Here is a 20,271-nt window from a genome sequence, read left to right on the forward strand (position 1 = left end):
GAAGAATGTGACTATCGTGCCATCGCTTAGTCTTTTCCTTGTAGATACGGGCACTATCCGTAACACCCTAATAATTCCTTGCTTTTTATAAAACATTTTCCAACTTAAAACAAAGGAATTACCAAGATATTACCGCCACCGTGATAACGGCTAAGGCTATTTACCAGAATTACGCAGCGGAATTTAACTTAACTTTCAAAACATATTAAATAAATAGTTAATGGTCATTAAAACAAGTTGGAACCGTTGAGGCCCAAATCCAAAGTATTAAACCATTTAAAATCCATTAACTGTAAATAGAATTAGTAGTAGTCATGACTATAAATAAAAATAGAGTTTATAAATACGGAAGAATAAAACTATCAACTCGAATCCCATGATAACTTCTCCCGCAAGTTATCTCTACAACCTGCTTTATTAAAAGTCTACTCCTCAACAACGCAAATGAAATTGATGGATCATCAAAGGGTCATTAAGGCAAAGGCCATGACCAGAAGACATGAAACACGAAGTCAGCAAAAGCTGAGTACAAACAAGCTAGAATAACATTCTATCCTAACATGCTTCACTCGACAAATTAAATAATCCACATGCAAAAGCCATATAATAAGCAGATAATCATAGAGACAAGACTCGACACTTGACACGACTCTTGACTCACAGATTAATAAAAAGTAGCTTCGAACGGGTAAAGTAAAGTATCCTCAAAAGGAAAGAAAGGGTGATGGGAGCCAACCATACACCAAAAATAAGTCGGGCTACTACCGACAGTCGGGTCATACCGACAGGAATTCCAATGCACAACGGCATAAAAGAGAATGAAACAACGTCTTGTATCATTCTAGGAGTACAAGTTTTCCGGCAAGACTCCCCCCATTGTTCATACTCAAGGTATATACGTTCCAAGAGTTTTGAAGCTTTTTTGGGTTACACTTTACGTTAATTAGTATGTTATGTTCAAGGCTCCTATTAAAACCCTCATTTCCACACCAAATGAGGGAGGTAGAATTCAATACAACATCCTTGTGCTTTGTTTTGTAGTGTTGTACCTTTGTACGAATTGTATGTTTTTTGGCACGTAGCTTTTCTTGGAGGTTAAAGAAGTTTGCGACTAAAAATACTCCATTTTTCGTATACGTATTTTGTATTTTGTACTCGTTTTTACGGGATGGGGCCCGGCATGCTCGATTTTAAGGGTCGGCGCCCGATTTTGGATTGCTTAATGTCATTTCAATTGGAAACGACCTTGTAAAACCAATGTAGAGCTCCATTTGGTGAGATTGTGTTGGGATTTTGAATTTGATTTTTGGAAATTGAATTTTGTACTGAGTTCCGGAATGGGAACGGGCTCAGGAATTGGACTTTGGATTTTGGATTTTGGAATATATGTTAGAAATTGGGACTTCCGCACGGAGTTATACCAATCACCTAGGAAGGTTAATGGTCTCGTCATCATCCCATTAGGGGAGACACAAATTAGGTGTCTACAGAAGCCCCCACTTTGACTGTGCGTTCGGTTAGGAAAACAAAAGTCAAAGTCTTCGAATAGGGACGGAGAATGGTCAAGATGCTCTGCAATCAAGAACATTCTTTGTACGCCGGTACCTGCACAAGTAAATAGGATAAGCTCAAATGGCACCTCTGGTACATGCAACTAATGATATTTTAGATTTGTGTATTCTTGATCACGACCGACCACACTATTTTCCAATGTTACATCATATTAAGTTGCACGCCGACAAACTATCTTTTGTATATACGTTTTATTTTCAGGAATCCAATTATTCAAAAACTTGCATTGGTTCATTGTAGTTCATAAATTAATTTTGTTGTTACCAAACTAGTTGATAGAGGAGTTGTGATTCTTACCAGAAGATGATTTGGGTATTAGCAAATATGAAATATAATGTAAACAAATAGTCTTGTTATTATAATATAGGTTGCTATTAGTTGCTACCAAATAGGTTGTTACCAAATTATTTGCTACCAGAATTGTGACTCTTACCGAATAATGGTTTGCGTATTAGCAACATACGAAATACAATGTAAACGACAAGTTTGTTATTAGAAATATTTAAATATCATAAGACGAATAAATGGACTCAATTTGGGTTATACACCCGGGTGCACAGTGTTTATTGTGCACCCCGATGAACATTCATTGAGAATATAATGAACATGGAGAATGATTTCATTGAACAAGTATAAGTGAAATATTTGATCTATATATTATTTGGATTTGTACCTTATGTTCATTTGCTATATGTTCTTTGAGAATGAACAATTTTTTCTTTGTATTTAAACTACATGTTCATTTAAAAGCGGGGTGCACGGTGAGCATTGTGCACCCTGGTCCATAAACCATATTTTGATAAATGGATAGGATGAGATCAACTGACATATCCAATTAACGATAAACAAACTATTTTTTCAAATATATATAGTTTATTATCGAGAATGTAATTACCAAAAATTTGCGCTGGTTCACTTTAGTTCATGAATAAATAGCGTTGTTACAAAATTAGTTGCTAGCGGAGTTATGATTCTTACCAGGCGATAGTTTGGCTATTAGCAAATGTGCAATGTAATGTAAACGACTAGTTTTGTTATTATAATATAGGTTTCTATTAGGATTGTTTAAATATTATAAGCCGCGTGATTAAGATAAGATCAAACTATTTTTTCAAATATATATAGTTTTTTTTAAGAATCCAATTTCCCAACAACTTGCGTTGTTTCACTATATTTCATACATAAATTGAGTTGTTATCAAATTAGTTGTTAAATGAGTTGTGATTTTTATCAGAAGATGATTTGGCTATTAGCAAATATGAAATGTAATGCAAAAGACTAGTCTTGTTATTATAATATAGGTTACTATTAGTTGCTACCAGATAAGTTGTAACCAAATTAGTTGCTATCGGAGTTGTAACTCTTACCGAACAATGGTTTGGCTATTAACAACATACGAAATGCAATGGAAATGACAAGTTTTTTTTATTAGAAATGTTTAAGTAATATAAGACGAATAAATGGATAGTATGAGATCAAATGACATCTTCAATTAACGATAAACAAACTATTTTTTCAAATATATATAGTTTATTATCGGGAATATAATTACCAAAAGTTTGTGTTGGTTGACTTTAATTTACGAATAAATTGCGTTGTTACCAAATTAGTTACTAGCGAGTAGTGATTCTCACCAGACGATGCTTTGGCTATTAGCAAATATGAAATGTAATGTAAACAACCACTTTTGTTATTATAATATAAGTTGCCATTAGGAATATCTAAATATTATAATCCGCGTAAAATAAGATAAGATCAAATGACACTTCCTGTACATGCAACCAATGATATTTTAGATGTGCGTGTTCTTGATCACGACCGACCACGCTATTTTCCAGTGTTATTTCATGCTAAGTTGCACGCCGACAAACTATCTCTTGTATATACGTTTTATTTTCAGGAATCCAATTATTCAAAAACTTGTGTTGGTTCACTGTAGTTCATAAATAAATTGCATTGTTACCAAATTAGCTGATAGAAGAGTTGTGATTCTTACCAGAAGATGATTTGGCTATTAACAAATATGAAATGTAATGTAAACGACTAGTCTTGTTATTATAATATAAGTTGCTATTAGGATTGTTTAAATATTTCGTTGTTAACAAATTAGTGGCTAGTGGATTTGTAGTTCTTGCCAAACGGTGGTTTGGATATTAGCAATATATCACATTTAATTCACACAACTAATTTTGTTATTATGCGTGTTCCTATAAATGTAAAAGATTAATTTCCACCTCCAATGAACGATATTTTAGATTTACGTGTTTTCGGTCACAACTAAGGACCTTTAGGTTCGACAGTCCACACTATTTTTCAGTCACTCAAATATTACGTTGCCAGCGCGCGCGCACACCAAACAAACTAATTTTTATACTATATTATAAGGAATTACCAATATTAACAAAACTAGTTGTGGTAGGATTGGGCTATGGGATTGATATTAAAGGAAATCAAAATGGATCTTATCATATATGATATGATATCCAATTGGAATACGGATCAAACTAAATATTTCCTGAAAAATAAATATCCATAGCAATCATGTTCTTTCTGTAATAGGTATAATTCAAAATAGATGTTGGATAATACCACTATGGTTTACGTCTGTCATAGCAAAATCGTATTTGGTTGCATCTATAACATGATTGGTGATTACCTAAGATTATCTGTATATGGACGCCAAGTTTTCGCCTGCCTGCGTGTCTGTTGTTCATCTTTTTCCACTGTCCTCTTTTCTTGAAACCATGGATGACCTGCAAATATGAATCAACCCCAAATCGATTTTTTCCATCTTTTGAGATGGATTTTCTTTTATAATTATTATTAAAAGTTAAGTTTCGTTTTTCAGATCGAGTTTATAGTCCACTTTTATTTGCTCCGGCGAACTAACTAGTTTCAATATGATGTTCTACGACATGGTGAAGCTGGTGGAGAGGATGAAACTGGGGAGATGCGACAAAAAAAAGTTTTCCAGTGTCGGCACCGGTGTTAGTCGGTGACGGGAAAGGAAGTGTAGAGGAGTATAAGTGTTATGCGTCGGTGTCCGAAAGGGGAAGTGTGTCGGCTCCGGTGGTGGCGCCGGCAATGGGCCGGCAGGATTGGAGATGGGTAAACTAATTAATTAACTTAATTAGGATTTAATATTTTTTGAGAAAATAATTTCCAGGAATATATTAGAATTTACAAAATAATTTTCAAATATTACAAATCATTTAACAAAAATAAGAAAATGAATTTGTTGAAAGAAAAAAGAAAAAAAATACTATGGTAATCCTCAAAAGGAGTATCACCCTAGATATATCCGGCTTCCCAATGATAAATCCCCTGACATTGATGGTACAACAACCAATTCTATAAATATCTTGGGAGAATAATTGTTACTATAAAAGATTAACTCAAATGCTTTCATTCATTTTATTAAGCGGGTAAAATTGTAAATAGATTTGGCTTTTAGTAAAATTAAAAATCACAACCCAAATAAAATATGGGGTAAACAATATAGGGCAATATTTTAGACGCGGGAGAATAGTTAGCTACTTAGCTAGTAAGATTTCTAATTTACATCTTGTTAATCCATTTTGAATCTTAATATACGAATTTTCTAATAAAGGAGGAGTCCCTTCGAATTGCTTTTTATGAAAAGTCCAATTATGCAAACATATTTACCCCATCCACTTGCAAAACTGAACTTTTGTCTTAATCTTATTAAAGTAAAAGTTGGGTATTGGATATTATACTCGACTTCACCCGCAGGAGATGTAGTGCCAAATATATATTTGCAGCAAATGAGCAACCGACTCTTATTGGTACTAATAACACAGTAATCAATACCAATTCGAATTTAATCAGTACCCATTCGAATTTAATCAGTACCCATCCGCAATTAATTAGTACTAATACAAGTCACTTGCGTCCATTTTGGACACAAGTCATTTTTGACATAGACTTCCTCATCCTCCTGTACAATAATACCTCCGTTTCATAATAAATGCTAGAAAAGACATCAAGTAGCAATCATCAAAGGAAAAAGCTACATAGATATCCAAGGTGCAGGGTAAACACCTCAAAATAAAGCCGAGGAGGCTTGTACAAGTGCTTCTTGCCACATCTTTTGGCTGGTGTCTGATGAATTCTAAACTAAGGAAAATATAGAAAAAAGAATCTAAATCCGTTTTGACATTGAAGTTGCACAAAGGTGCATTAGGATCTACTACTCTCGATTCAATTTCTACTTCTCAGTTCTCATACATAGTATGATTGACCTAGAGTAAATATGGTATACATTATACAAGTACACATCACATATTCAGTAACCGTAACCGAAGGCTCTCCACTCAGTAGTCAGTACACAACATCACAAAGGGCCTTTTTGAAAGGTTTCCACATTTGGAATACTGAAATGAGTGTTAATTTGTATACTGTATTAATAACAGGAATGAGAAAACGGTTCAGGAAGCCAAGACTTGGTGTCCCTGAACTTCCGGGACCTTCTTTTTTTTCCCATTCACACCCTAATAAGAGGGTGGGAGGAATGAGTTAATGAATCTAGCATGAATATGCCCGCTTCGTGTCAAGTGCACAAGAAAAACAACTTCACTCGCTAATAACAAGCTTCACATCTAGAGTGTTCCGTAATTGTTACAGTTTTCATGCTTCAACAAAAGGCAAACAATTTCTATAATTTGCACGTCAATGACACAACAATATCAACAATATCAAAGCCTTATTCTCAAGGACACTATAAATCATATAGATAACCCCAAAAAGGACCCCAAGGCATGAGACTAAAGATTGCCGAAGACGGATATTAATTAAAATATTATTTACCTAGGGACTTGAAATTGGATTTAGTATTCTCTCCGCAACTAAAAAATCATCAGGGGTAGTTATCTGTTAAAAAAGGTCTTCTATTAGCTTAATTTTCAAGAACTCGTTATCATTTTAAACAAGAGAAAAGAACAGTAAAAGATACCTTGATGTTGGTATAAGAACCTTCCGTAATGTACACTGGATGACCAAGATGTTCCACAATAGACACGTCATCAGTGACCTCTAGTCCTCTTCTGAATAAATAATAACAAATCTTAGATCTGCTCTTTTGCATGGCTTAGGAAACAAAAAAGAACCCGTTACGGTTATCTCAGAAATTTAGATAAAAGTTTGCTCAACCAGAAGTGTTCATTCTGTAAATAAGACACGATCTTGTTAATCGGGAAGCTAGTTACCGGCTTGCTGCCATAATTAATGGATCAATTTCTAAATCTAAATTACATTAAATTTGTGGCCATAGTTGCCGGTCCGGTACCTTGTGGCTATTAAATCTTGAGTACTAGTCATATTAACACTTTGGAACGTACCGCAGATAAACCCAACTGTTGTTGGTGTGACAAAAATAAACCCAGCTACAAATATAAGCAAAACTAGTTTCAACTGTCAACCGAAATGAATCAAACACCAGTAGTGGTAATTCTGGCGAGAAAAACTATCAAAAATTACTCAACATTGTTGGTATGTTAAACTCGTCATTTTCTGGTTCATCTTGGGCTTCTTATCTATCCTCGAATTTGCAATTCTTCTCTAAGATTCTTCTAAAAGTTCCAATAAGTTCAATTCACATCTACAACATATTCCAGTAACTTCAAATAAGTTCCAAAAAGTTATGACAAGTCAAATTTAGTTTAGGCCTTGTTCTCTTCAACTTATAGGACCTTATTTTAAGGTCCTATAAAAGTTCAGATACGTTAAATAAGGACCTTTAAGTGAAATAAGGTCCTATAACTTCATATAAGTTCATATAAGTTCCAATAAGGTCTTATAAGTTCCAATAAGGTCCTATGAGTTCCAATAACATCTTAAATAAAATATGTAATATTATAATTATTTACGTTGTTATATTAAATAATCACATTTATATTATTATATTAAAATAATTTGTGGTTACTCAATGATACGTAAGTATTAATTACTATGTTATTATTAATTACTATCAATATAATTATAAAGGAAAAACTTAATAAACACTTTTAAAATTACGTAAACATCACAAATAAATGGACGATCTTTTTGGTGAGACCAAATAATCATAAAAGTACTTCTTTACATCAATGCATTAGTATTTGCAATCAACTATTATCAATATTCTAATGGTTAAAGTTTAATAATAATCTAATAAACTTTAAATACAATCTAATAAGGTTTAATAAGGTATACAAGGTCTTATAAGGTTATATAAGGTCTTATAAGTTAAATAAGATTCTATAAGGTCCTATAAGTTCCTATAAGTTAAATAAGTTCAAATAAGTTCAGCTCAGATAAGTTCAGATGATTTAAGATCCTATAAGTTGAAGAGAACACATCCTTAACAGGACACACAAAAAATCCAATTTTGTTAACAAAATTTGTACTTAGGCATTACTTTCACATAATTTATTTTTGTTAGGCCACGAATAGTTGGTATATATGTGTTAAATTTTCCTTAAATTTATTAAGTTCAAACTGAGTCATGCTGAAAACAATTTCAACAAAAGGAAGATGATTGATGTACATAACAGGTTTGTCCCACGGTTGCAAGTTGCAACCTATATAAGATGAAGAAACGTAGGAGATGGAATGGTATAGATGAAATTCTTAGTACCATTGAAGTAGAGGAGGTAATTCATACTATTATAAAAGACAAAACTAAAGGCATCAGTTGTAGGGTAAATTACCTGTTCACAAGATCAAAGCCTTTTGTGAGCAGCGCAGGCTTGATAACCTGAAAGTTCAATACAGAAGATATGATTAGATCAGAAAGACAAGTGCAAAGTGTTTTGCTACCGGTTATTTGTTCAGTGGTACCTGAGGAGTTTGCATTTCCCAAAGACTTTTCCTGTCCAAAGTTTTCACAACAAAGCTCTCGTTACTGACCTGCAAGATCATTGTAGGAAATCAATAATCACGATTCACAATTCATCAACAAAAAAGTATGTAAACTTTTCTGTTGTTATTGATTGTTGAAATTTAAGCCACAAAAAGACTGCATACTTAGAATATTCGGCAAGTAATCAATAAGTATTCTAATTATCAAAGAAAGGTCTTCTATTAAATGAAGCATATCTGCGCTTTCCTTTGATACAGGAACGCCGCAAGTGAGATGTGCATCAACTAAAGAAGGCTAGATCTACAAAGAATGTATATAAACGCACAATGAATAGTTCAAGTCTTAGAATGTTGTGCAAGTGACTATAAGAGTTCTAATTATCAAGGAAGAGCATTCTATCTTAAATCAAGCCTACCTGCTTTTTCCATGGTATACGTAAGTCGATAGAGTAAGATGTGCATCAACTAAAGAATGCAAGATCTACAAAGAATGTGTATAACTCTAGAGAGTATAGTTCCAGGCTTAGACTATTGGGCAAGTGGTCTAAAAGAATTCTAGTTATCGGGGTAAGGTCTTCTACCATAAATGAAGCTTACCTGCTTTTTTCTTTGATATAGGAATGCAAATAGTAAAATGTGTAACAACTAAGGTCTACAAAGAATGTATACATAACCACAAAGAATAATTTTAGGCATCGGAAATGTCCAGCGTTATCAGTTCTAATAAGGAATAATTTAAAACAACTTTCATGCTCCAGAAATTCCAGATCCAACATGAAGAGTAAATAAAGTGGATTTTACCTTCCCCCTCAAAAAAAAAGAGTGGATTTTACCTAAAATATGCATGAAAAGAGAATGCTAGTCAGAGAATCACTTGACAATTGGCAAAAAACATTTTGAAAGCACGGTCAAGTTTTGACAATCCTGAATTCGATGTAGTTTGAACTTTTGACACAGATAAAGTAGTTGAAGTCACTTCTCATGCCACAAATAAAAAGTAATCTTGATGTAGGAACCCTAGAAGTTCTTTAATTAATACTCCATTCTTACTTGTTCAACATATTCCTAAGCTCGGTGAAATAAATCAAAAGGAAAATCGTCCTTATGATTTTCTTAAAATACAAAATGAAGTGAAAGTGAATTGTAATAGACCGACATAGGGCAAGGGCAAGATAGGGAATGCCAATATAATTATGTCATGAGATTGCTTGAGGAATAAGGTGAGAAGTCGTTAGAGTAGAGACTCTAGAGAGGTAGGAAAAGGAAGCAGGTTGTCTATAAATAGAGGAGATCACTGAGAGAAAAGATAATCAGAAAATTGTTGGGTATCTAGTCACTCGAAGGTCTGGGATAGAATCCTCAATTTGATTATATAACTGCATCAACACTACATTCAACCATCATTTTCCAGTTTTTAATGAGAATTTCTATCCTTTTTTATTAGCTTCCATCTTCAAAAAATCAATCTATTACATGAACATCACAAATATTTTCCAGCAAGGCTTACCTCCTTGATTGTAGCTTTAACAGGAACACCGAGTACAGCAGCTCCATGCAGCCAACCATCTCTAAGAACCTACAAGTAGAAATTTTAAACAACCAGGATTTCTTAGCTGAAAACTTAACATGGAGCAACAATTAAATATCACAATCCGAAAAAAAATAATCATGAAGAGAGAGAGAGTGCGTGTGTTAGGCTAAAGAAAATTGAAAGAGAAAATTAATAGAGATTTCAGATACATTCAAATTCACTTCAATGCCTTATTACAGGAAAGTGCAAACAACTTTTTCCTCCAATTCAAAACATAAGAGACCCATACTTTTCGATATCGAACTTTGACCATTGTATTTTCTCCAAATACACAGATAAACATTTTCAGAAATTACGAAAAATAAAAAAAAATTACATACGAATCTATGAACACATGTAAAGGATGCTATTTGTGCACCAACACAACTAATTACTCCCTCTTTCCCTTAATACTCGACCTGTTTTGACTTTTTGCACTATTCACATAATTCACTTTGACCCTATTTTATTTCTAGTATATGAAAACAAATGTTAGTGTATAATATATTGTTGGCTTCATCTTAATATATATTTTCAAAATATAATATTTTTATAAGTTTTTATAATATGTAGTTAAAGAAATTGGTGGTCAAAGTTGTGCATTGGCAAGCGTGTCCGGTCAAAATAGGTCGAGTATTAAGGGACAGAGGGAGTATATAAAAGGGCATGACATTATGATAAAAGAACATGGGAAATGTTCTTTTATTTATAGCAATGGTTTCAAAAAAAAAAAAAGGAAGCTATCCTATGTTCTTTTATCATAATGTCAAATTCTTTTTGCACCTGGGTTCTTTAATGTGTTGTTTAGTTATTATGTAGTGCATAGTGAGCTCCATGCACATGTGTCCTTGATCTAGTTTACTCTAAAACTATTTACAAGTACATTTAAAACAATTGCACTAGATTCTAGGAGAAATTAACGATCCAAACTAACTCATGTACTCCCTGCGTATTTTATTAAGTGATGCATTTTCCTAAAGAGACCGTATTTTATTAAGTGTTTCACTTTCCATTTTTTGTATGTTTTCCTCTTATTTTATCATTTCTTCCCTACCTCATGGGATCCACTAATCATATTTTATAATTTTTCCTTGCCTATCCTTTCCTTTGAATACATTAATAGCTTCACTCTCTTTTATTACAATTTTTATTTCCACTTACCACACTTGCATATAATTTTAATAAAATCAACTCACCCACCTTAAATTCTGTGCCAGTCAAAGTGTACCACTCAATAAAATACGGAGGCAGTATGACTCTTGGTGGACCCTGGTCCATGAACTTTTTTTTATTATAAAAAGTTTGCCAAAACTAACTTTCCAAAAACTGCGGGTCCCTTATATGCTGAAATGGAAGGAGTACAAAATGAAATATTCCATTTGTAAAGTTACGGTGTTCCTTTTATATATATCCCGGCAGATTCATCTTAATTTCATGCCCAGATATGAAATCTAATAATTGAATAACAATATACAGAAGGAAGTAATGTGGTTGGACAATGATGACAAGCAACCAATGAAGACCAACCTTCCACATAATATTCACATTTAATATTGAAACAGTTACTGTTAATCTGTTATGTATAGCCTGATAACAGAAAGCTACCTTTTCTATATCTTGAGACAATACCAATGGTCTAGCAGAATCATGGATGCAGACAAGTTCAGAATCAGAATCAATGGCCTGCACTGAAGAAGAAGTATTAGTCTACCCGGGACTCACCAACAGCTCAAGTTACAAGAAGTAAACATCTTTGCTAGACTATAAAATGTAATATAGAGTCATATCAATTAAACTGTACAGTATAAAACCCCAAGCTTGTACTCAGTATGCTGGGGAGCATTGGATAATTTTCCTACCTTTTTGTTCCCTGTATTTCATACTGTTATCTCCAATGAGCGAGGAGAATAATATACAAAGTACATGAGAATCAAAAATACATTATGTAACAGTAGACTGTAGACTTCAACTGAGCTAAAGAAACTCAAGATCAATTGAATTGATCACAGAATTCAGAATTGAGAGAAATAGAAGAGGTAGAATAAGAACAGAGAGAGAGAGAGAGAGAGGGAGAGGGAGGGGGGGGGGGGGGGGGGGGGGGGGGGAGGAATCAGAGATAAGAGGGGTTTATCATTGAATTATTGAATGATTTACAAGTCATTACACTTGCTACAAACAAGCTCTTAATAGAAAATCAGCTCAAAGCTAAGATTGAACTTAGCTAACTTTACTGCCAAAACCTACACAACAAATTCTAACAAAATTCCTCTTTTGACGGCTTATCAGCTAACCACTATTACAATAGTTAACTAACTATTATACATTATTTTTGAGGGGGGGGGGAGGAATCAGAGATAAGAGGGGTTTATCATTGAATTATTGAATGATTTACAAGTCATTACACTTGCTACAAACAAGCTCTTAATAGAAAATCAGCTCAAAGCTAAGATTGAACTTAGCTAACTTTACTGCCAAAACCTACACAACAAATTCTAACAAAATTCCTCTTTTGACGGCTTATCAGCTAACCACTATTACAATAGTTAACTAACTATTATACATTATTTTTGAGGTGGAGGTACACTATTTGTATACTCTGGGTTCTTTTTTCTTTTTTTTTGTTTACACATACATCATTTTGTATTTCTACAAAACTAACCTGCCTTTTTTTTTAACAGGAACTGCAAAACTGACCTAACAAGTAATTTTGGGCCTAGAGTTTCAAAAAGGTGAAATCTACACATAAGAAATTGGGTTCTTCTACATTGTACCCATGTGTTTCATTGATTTCTACATTGTACAAAAACCTTTTAAAGTTCAGACATTGTAACCTTGTAGTTGCAAAAGTCAATCAAGTTTATCCCTGCCACCAATATAATGTTAACAAATTGTTACTTTTTTAATTTACATTAACGTTGGGTTAACAATAAAGATAAGGTTGATTAATAACATAAAAAACCTTGCTTTGTTTAAAAAGTAATGGAACTTTTTACTTTGGGTTAACAACAATGGAAAAGTTTATATTTTACAAGTATAAGGGCAAAATTTGGACGATTTCAAATACATGGGTACAACGTAGAAATCAAAGAAACATAGGGATATAATGTAGAAAAACCCTAAAATATAATACTACCTTCGTTCTTTTTAGTTCATACAGTTTGACTTTTGACACTATTTATAAAATCTACTTTGACAATAAATTGTGATTTATACTTAATAAAAAATATAGTCATGTGGGCTCTTGTTATAATCGTCTCATTGTATAGATTCATAATATAATTTCTTTTTTTAATTTTTACACAATAATAACTAAAGATATTAATGATTGAAATATTGCATTGGCAAACGTGATAAAATATACTACCTCTGTTCCACAATACATGCAATATTCTTTTCGCAAGTACTACAACACGCTTCTTTAGACATTAACATCCCCAAATGCGTATAAGTAAAAATTATAAAAAGTTGACATTTAAAATCCTCGCACTGATATGAATTCAAGATCTCACTTGACTAAGTTTTCTTCATATATAATGGTGGAAAAAAAATTGTCAAAGTTTATTGATGATGGTGCTCAAATGAGAAATGATGCATGTATTGCAAAACGAAGGTAGTATGTGCCAACTAAAAACAATGAAAGCAGTGTCATTGTAGCTCAAAATATATTATAGAGAAATGTGTATGTGACTTAGTTTTAAAAGGCGCAAGACGAACTAGGTGGGTGGAGCCTAGGAGCAAGGCGTCGGCTTTTGGATACGAGGCGGACTTATTTTAATTTTATTTTTACTGAGTAGTTCAAATAAGAGGATAAAAGAGATAGTATACTTTTTGGAGCGATTTCCTTCAATATTGCATAAAGATACAATAATTCCCAAAATACGTCCACGGGAGTTAAGTTACAATAATTCCCAAAATAAAGATGGACTAGGTGGGAATTAAGTTAGAATTTAACGTATTTTGGGAATTATTGGATCTTTATGCAATATTGATGGAAATCGCTCTACTTTTTGTTAGGGGAAAAAGCTATTTTACTTAAAAGCCTTTAAAGATAAAATTATGATAAGAGGGGAGAGACCACTTGATTACTTACCTGCCACAAAATAAAACAAAAGGGTAAAAATAAATTTTAAAAAAATGATGGAAGCAAAGGCTTGTGAAGCTGGATCAGTAAGGAAACGTAAAACTAAAGGTAAAAAAGATAAATAAAAAAGTGGCTAATCAAAGTGAGAAGAAAAGACTAGAAAAAGAAGAGGCAAGGGACACCAATCAAAGAGGACATAAACCTGAAAACGCAAAGCTTCACCAGAGTCGACCACGGGAAGATCTAACGCCGACAACCACCAAAGATCGCTCGTCGGCATTCTCTATCATCAACGGCGATTGACCGGCCAAAATCACTACCAAATTATAAAATTAGGTTTTTTTATAAAATGGATTTCAATTAGGGATGAAATGGAGTAAATTCATGCAATTCATTGAGAGTCTTTGCTCGAACATGCATCATAAAGAACGGGTAAAGAGTTAATTTGGAAAAACTCGGACTTTTTATATTCTTAACAAAGTTATCCTCAATCCCTCTCCTCTTAACCAAACGTGCCGCCGCCTTGTGCCTTGGCAAAGGCGCCCTGAGGCACGGGACTTGTGGAGCCTTCTAGAATGCACCTTGCCTTTGACGGAGGGATGCGCTATGGCCTGCACCCGAAGCCTAGGCGTGCCTTGGGAGCTTTTTTAAAAACTAAGATATGTGGGTTTACAAATTGGGTGGAGAACATCAAATTGCCAAATTCAACTACTGAACAATTTGTTGAAGTGGGAAAGGAGGGAAACCGAAAACAAACTCCTTGAATTACCCAATACAGGAAATAATAATATTTCTTGCTGATCAATTCAACTAGGGAATAAAAACCCCTAAACCGCAATTTCAGTGCGCCCACCTCTCTCCATATTATCCATATCAGTGGCTAATCTTCTTCAAACCCTAAACCACCCTTGTTGTAACAACAATCTAAGATGGCTACTTCATCGTCTATTCTCCATCGCGCATCAATTTTTTGTCACATGTTGCTGACACCTCTAATTCCTCAGCAATCAGCATCACTACCATAAGGGTACACATCTGACAGTTTGGTGCGCATCAAATGTTCGTCATATGCGTCAGATGTGGTGGTGAAGGCAAAGGAAAGGTGATATATTAGATCAATTCGGTCATAGATGAATACTTATACTTTTCTGGGTGTCTTTTGTTTTATTAATTTTCAAAGAAATGGATTGTGAAAACCAAGGGGGCATAAAGAAAAATGAAACATTGAATTGCGGTGTTTCCAAACTTGAAAAATGGAGAAAAGTGAATCACAAAACTGCTAACAATCAATTAAGGCAAACAAGGGTATTGATTCTCTGCCTTGATGATTCCCCTAGTACAAACAAGCCCTGGCCCTAGCTAAGATATCATATATGATGCTCAGGCAGTATGACAGGGTGCCTGTATGCCTTTAGTCTCTTATACACCAGATATGGGCTCGTATTCTAGGTGAAGAATAACGTGAGACCCAGGATATTGACCTAAAACTTTCTACAACTGGAATCCCATTGAAGTCTCCAAGCATACTCAAACTGCTAACCTTGTCTTATCATATGAAATAAAATGGCATAAATTCGAACTACGGATTGAAGTAATGGAAGCTTGAGTGTTTATTAAGCAAAGAAATAACAAAAGATTGGAATCTGTCATTTTGCACCTGAAGTCCACTGTAAACAGAATCTTGTCTTTCCTTCCCAGGTTCAGCAAATCTGAGGTCGACATGTATCTTGTCCCTGGTTTCTGGAAGAAGGAACACAATTTTCTTACCTATTGTCTTACCAAAACAACAAAATGCAGGGAAAGGTAGATAGAGGATATCCAGTTAGACCTTCAAAAATGTCCTTGTAGGATGGATCACAAACAACAACAATTTCTTTCACTTCGACCATCTGAGAAAAAATGTACAAGCTGGAAAACACAAGTATACAGTTAGTTCCACACACATATACGCACAAGCATATAAAAATTACTTGTTATGAAGCAGGATAAGATTTCTTGAAAAACAAGGATTACATATTATTCTACATTGATTTTTCTTTTCTTTTTGGGGAAACGTTACATATTCTACATAGATGAATTAGAGAATTTCCAAGAATGCTCCTGCTTGATAATTTCCCATTTCCTTAAATGTAACAATTACCAAATAGATGACAGAAAACAAAAGAAAAGAACAGTTTAACTCTTGTCATTTGAATAACAAAGTACAATGAAGGATAAAAAATACTCTGGGTCCCTCAAATATCTCATTTATGATTTATACCCTCTCAAAGGAGACGACTCCTGAAGGGATATGAGTCTTGCATCCCCTCCCCCCCCCCCCCCCCCCCAACCCCCGAGCTATACCCTACTTAGCATTGCTGACAAGACAGAGCTGCAGTGACCAAAATCACCCTTTGACAATCGATGCTCTCCTTTTAAACAGTTTCATTCCACATTTCTTTGTCGAATCAGAAAACTTGTTACAAACATCAAGAATAACATAGGTACATTGTTGCAATATTTCAGCCGGAGTAAAATATCGTATTAATCAGTATCATCCACTAGCCAATCAATTAAAAAATACAATTGACAACCAACAGCCAGCCAAGTATACAGAATATTATAGCAGTAAAGTAACCTAAAAGTAAACGTTAAATCCTGATAATGTTGCAATAGAGGATAGCTCTAGCATCCGTTGCATAACGTGTCACAAGAGCATAACGCTACGGTACAGGAACCAGGACAATCTGTACACTGAAAGTGATCTGCGTTCAAACTAGTAAGGCCACATTTATTTGCATTCAATGAAACAACTATGGGATCGACCAAAATATATTGAGTTGTAAACAAATGAGTAGATGACATATAAACACCCAATTATAGTAGACAGTTAATATCAACCCTTATGGTTTGACACAAGATGTTGCTGTACATTTAACAATATACAGCAATGGCCATGAGATTTTGTACATTGTGCTTTCATATACCTATACAATGCAATAGGTTGGCCCAGAAGTGGAAGGTACTGCTTCGGCATGCTTGCCTGTTGAACAAATATAATGTCAGCGAAGTAAGAATGAGAACTGAACAATGACACGCGGTGAACAACCAAGAAGTACAGATTTGACTGCATGCATATACAAGATATCCAGCTGAAATAGAAAATAGTAAATTTGCGAAGAAACATACAGCATAGATATCAAAGTGGTCTTATCTAGTCAGGTGGGTATTAAAAAATTGAAAACTCACCAGTGGAAAAGTATTGTAAGTATTGCACGGATGATTGAAAAATCTAACTAACTGAAATGAAATATTAAGAGCTCGCCTCTCATACAATAAATGAAGTTTTAGAAAATGCTTTTACGCAAGTAAAAGAAAATAGGATAACTTAAAGATTACCCAATCTGGGCAAGGTTCTCCAAAAGATTAACTCATAAATTAAGAAGTTTAAGGACTTAGCATATTCAACAGAACCCAATCTGGGCAAGGTTCTCCAAAAGATTAACTCGTAAATTAAGAAGTTTAAAGGACTTAGCATATTCAACAGCACTATTTGTAGCTTTCATTTCAAATATCACTGACTATTAATTTGACTAGGCGGTAGAATATGTAAAGGCATCTCATTGTTAACCTACTCAAATGGCTAACCATTTACCAGTAGGGCCTTGTTCTTGCTCCTAATCAGCGGTAACAAACCCCCAAAATGTGAAGTAGCTCGTCCGGTACGCCTTATAGGCATTAAAAATTGTTTATACTTAATACAGAGTATCCTTCATAGCTTGGCCAAAGGGTAAATTACAGAAATATTGGTTTCTGACTTCCGACAAAAAGTAGGATCAAATATTCAAATATAGAGAATTTTAGGATAATTCATCTAATTGTGAAAGAGACATTCAAACTACTTGCTCCACAGAATCAATAAATATTAGCATCTAGCAACTATTTGGTTAATTATAGAATTACCAAAGCATATTAAATACGAAGAAAATATACATAATCACAAAACATAACGTCAGTAATTTGTTCAACCAAATTCCAATGTTAAGGAAATCATATCATTATCATTATTCATAACTGACAATTTTCATATTTCAAAAAGAAAACAACTGTCTCAATTCTGGAGGGAGACCCAAAAAAGGACAAAATTCGATCGTAGGTCTTATAGTACCAGCCAAGGACATTAACTAACTAACTAAGTTAATAACAAACCTCGAAAACATAGAGCATACTACGCAAAACCAGTAAAATACGAATTATGAGAGAGTCATACACCCATTCTCTTGCCCTTGCCACCAGCGAGTAGTATTACAGAAACGCTTTTCCCCTTCACAGCTGCATTTCCCTGCACAATTCCAAGACCCCGTTCAAATCAAAACTAAAACGTAAAAAATCAAATAAACCCAGATACAGAAATTTACTAAACCTGAATAGTTAGGCAGGAATTTGAAGAACAATGAATTCTTAAAGTAGCCCATTTTAGGTTTGGCAACAGTTGAATTTTCTGAATTTCAAATGGGGAATAGGTGAAAGATGAAGAAGAGAGCTTTTTGGTGAAGGGATTGAGAGAAATGCCGAGAATTCTGGGATTTGATGAACACCCAAAACCAGCACAAGATACAGTGAGTTGATTCACTCCAATTAACGCCATTTTCCACTTTTTTTTTTTTTTTTTTTTTTTTTTCCTGTGCCTGTCTCCCTATTCCAATTAAGATAGTTTAATAGTCTCCTTGTCGCCCTCACCTAAAAATCGGCTCGTGAACCGACCTAACCGGTATTATCAGATCCTCGCACCCAATGTTGAGAGCGACGAGGCCGCAACCAGGCATGTATTATGAAATACATGTCATGGGCAGTTTGGTAATTTGAGGAGCATAGCCCATTTGAGGCGGGTGCCCCATTTGAGGAGATACAAATGTGACATGGCTCCCAGACGGGTCTATGTAGCCATCAATATATCCATCGCCAACATATGCTCGTTGTTGTTGATATACACATCCGGGAGCTGAAATAGGTCGGGCATAGTACCTAAAGGACCCATCCAACATTTGTATACCACTTACACTTTGTACAAATTCCTGAAAACAACAGTGAAAATAAAATCCCACTTATCCAATTATAATCCAACTGCCAAAACCAAAACAGAAAGCTTATTTTCAAAGAAATGAATCAGACTAATAGACTAATGGTGTTGTAGAAATGAATCAAAGAGACTAACTCCAAGTCTGAATCCACCAGAACACTCACCTAGTGTGTTAAGGCATAATAAGTCAACAACAGAAAGGTTGACTTTTTTGGCAGTTCATATTTGCAACTGATTGCAAATAATTCTTATTTGCACCACAAACAACATCTTTTTTTGGCAGAATCATATTCGCACTATAATTCTTTGAATAAATCACTATCTTACTTAATTCACTATCTTACTTGTATAATTCACTATCTTACTTTGGGTGATGCATGGTTAAGTCAACATAAGTCAGCCAAGATGTATAAAGATTTGGAGCCTGGTCCTGAACACAAGTCCATTGCCGGGTTAGTATGCATGGAAGATTGCTAGGCAGAAATTTCAGAAAAAATTAGTGTGTGATTCAGACAGATTGAGTCACATTTTTGTTGCACATACATTATGCAATGCATACAAGTGACTAAGACCTGGTTAGGAGTACAGGTCAGGTCTAACGAGCTTCCTGTTCTGATCAGATGGATACATAAGAGATACAAAAGCTCTAAGTTCTGGAAACAGGTCTTAGTGGCTGCTGTTGTAGCTTTGGTCTACAAGATATGGATATAAAGAAATATTGCTCTTTGGAATGGCAAGATTAGCACAGTCCAGAATGGTTTCACTCGCTTTAACTGATTTCAGTCTGGTATAATTCACTATCTTACTTAATTCTTCTGGTTCTATTTCTATTTCTTATTCTTCTTATTCCTTAAACTCTATCTCACTCAGTAGCTGATCAATTCAGTCACATATAGTGCACAAAGATATACAATGAAAGCTTGGTAAATCACCTGTTGCGGTGGCTGGGGATCCACAAAGTTTTGTTGTGGTTGTTGTTGCTGCGGATGCACTATAAGTTGTTGCTCATCAACCTTCTTGCTCTTCCGTGGCTTCCTCGGTGCCGCTGGCTTCCTTGGCGCCGCTGTCTTCCTCGGTGCAGCCTTTTTGGAAGCAGGAGGACAAGGAGGAGGACATGGAGGACAAGGAGAA

At 34.5% G+C, this 20,271-nt stretch overlaps 1 protein-coding gene across 1 annotated transcript; it reads right to left on the minus strand.

Moving 5' to 3' along the window:
• Positions 1-6,147: 6,147 nt before the first annotated feature.
• Positions 6,148-18,842, minus strand: LOC110792389 (2-C-methyl-D-erythritol 4-phosphate cytidylyltransferase, chloroplastic). The gene is made up of 11 exons (XM_021997187.2): positions 18,484-18,842; positions 18,331-18,402; positions 17,048-17,103; positions 15,910-15,989; positions 15,739-15,821; positions 11,606-11,683; positions 9,938-10,006; positions 8,410-8,478; positions 8,280-8,326; positions 6,545-6,635; positions 6,148-6,462 (listed from the first exon to the last, which is right to left on the minus strand). The coding sequence occupies exons 1-11, from the start codon at positions 18,706-18,708 to the stop codon at positions 6,400-6,402; spliced, it is 933 nt and encodes a 310-aa protein (XP_021852879.2). The 5' UTR covers positions 18,709-18,842; the 3' UTR covers positions 6,148-6,399.
• Between the last annotated feature and the right edge of the window lie 1,429 nt (positions 18,843-20,271).

Source organism: Spinacia oleracea, chromosome 3 (genome assembly GCF_020520425.1).
Source record: "Spinacia oleracea cultivar Varoflay chromosome 3, BTI_SOV_V1, whole genome shotgun sequence".
Classification (NCBI taxonomy): Eukaryota; Viridiplantae; Streptophyta; class Magnoliopsida; order Caryophyllales; family Amaranthaceae; genus Spinacia; species Spinacia oleracea.

Bases quoted from the DNA above. Each gene is read 5' to 3' on its own strand.
- LOC110792389 (XM_021997187.2), bottom strand. From the start codon at position 18,708: ATGGCGTTAATTGGAGTGAATCAACTCACTGTATCTTGTGCTGGTTTT. The intron at 17,104-18,330 runs GTATGACTCTCT...TTTGTTCAACAG, and splicing joins GCAAGGGCAAGAGAATGGGT to GCAAGCATGCCGAAGCAGTA. The intron at 11,684-15,738 runs GTGCAAAATGAC...TCTTCAGTGCAG, and splicing joins CTGTTTACAGTGGACTTCAG to GCCATTGATTCTGATTCTGA.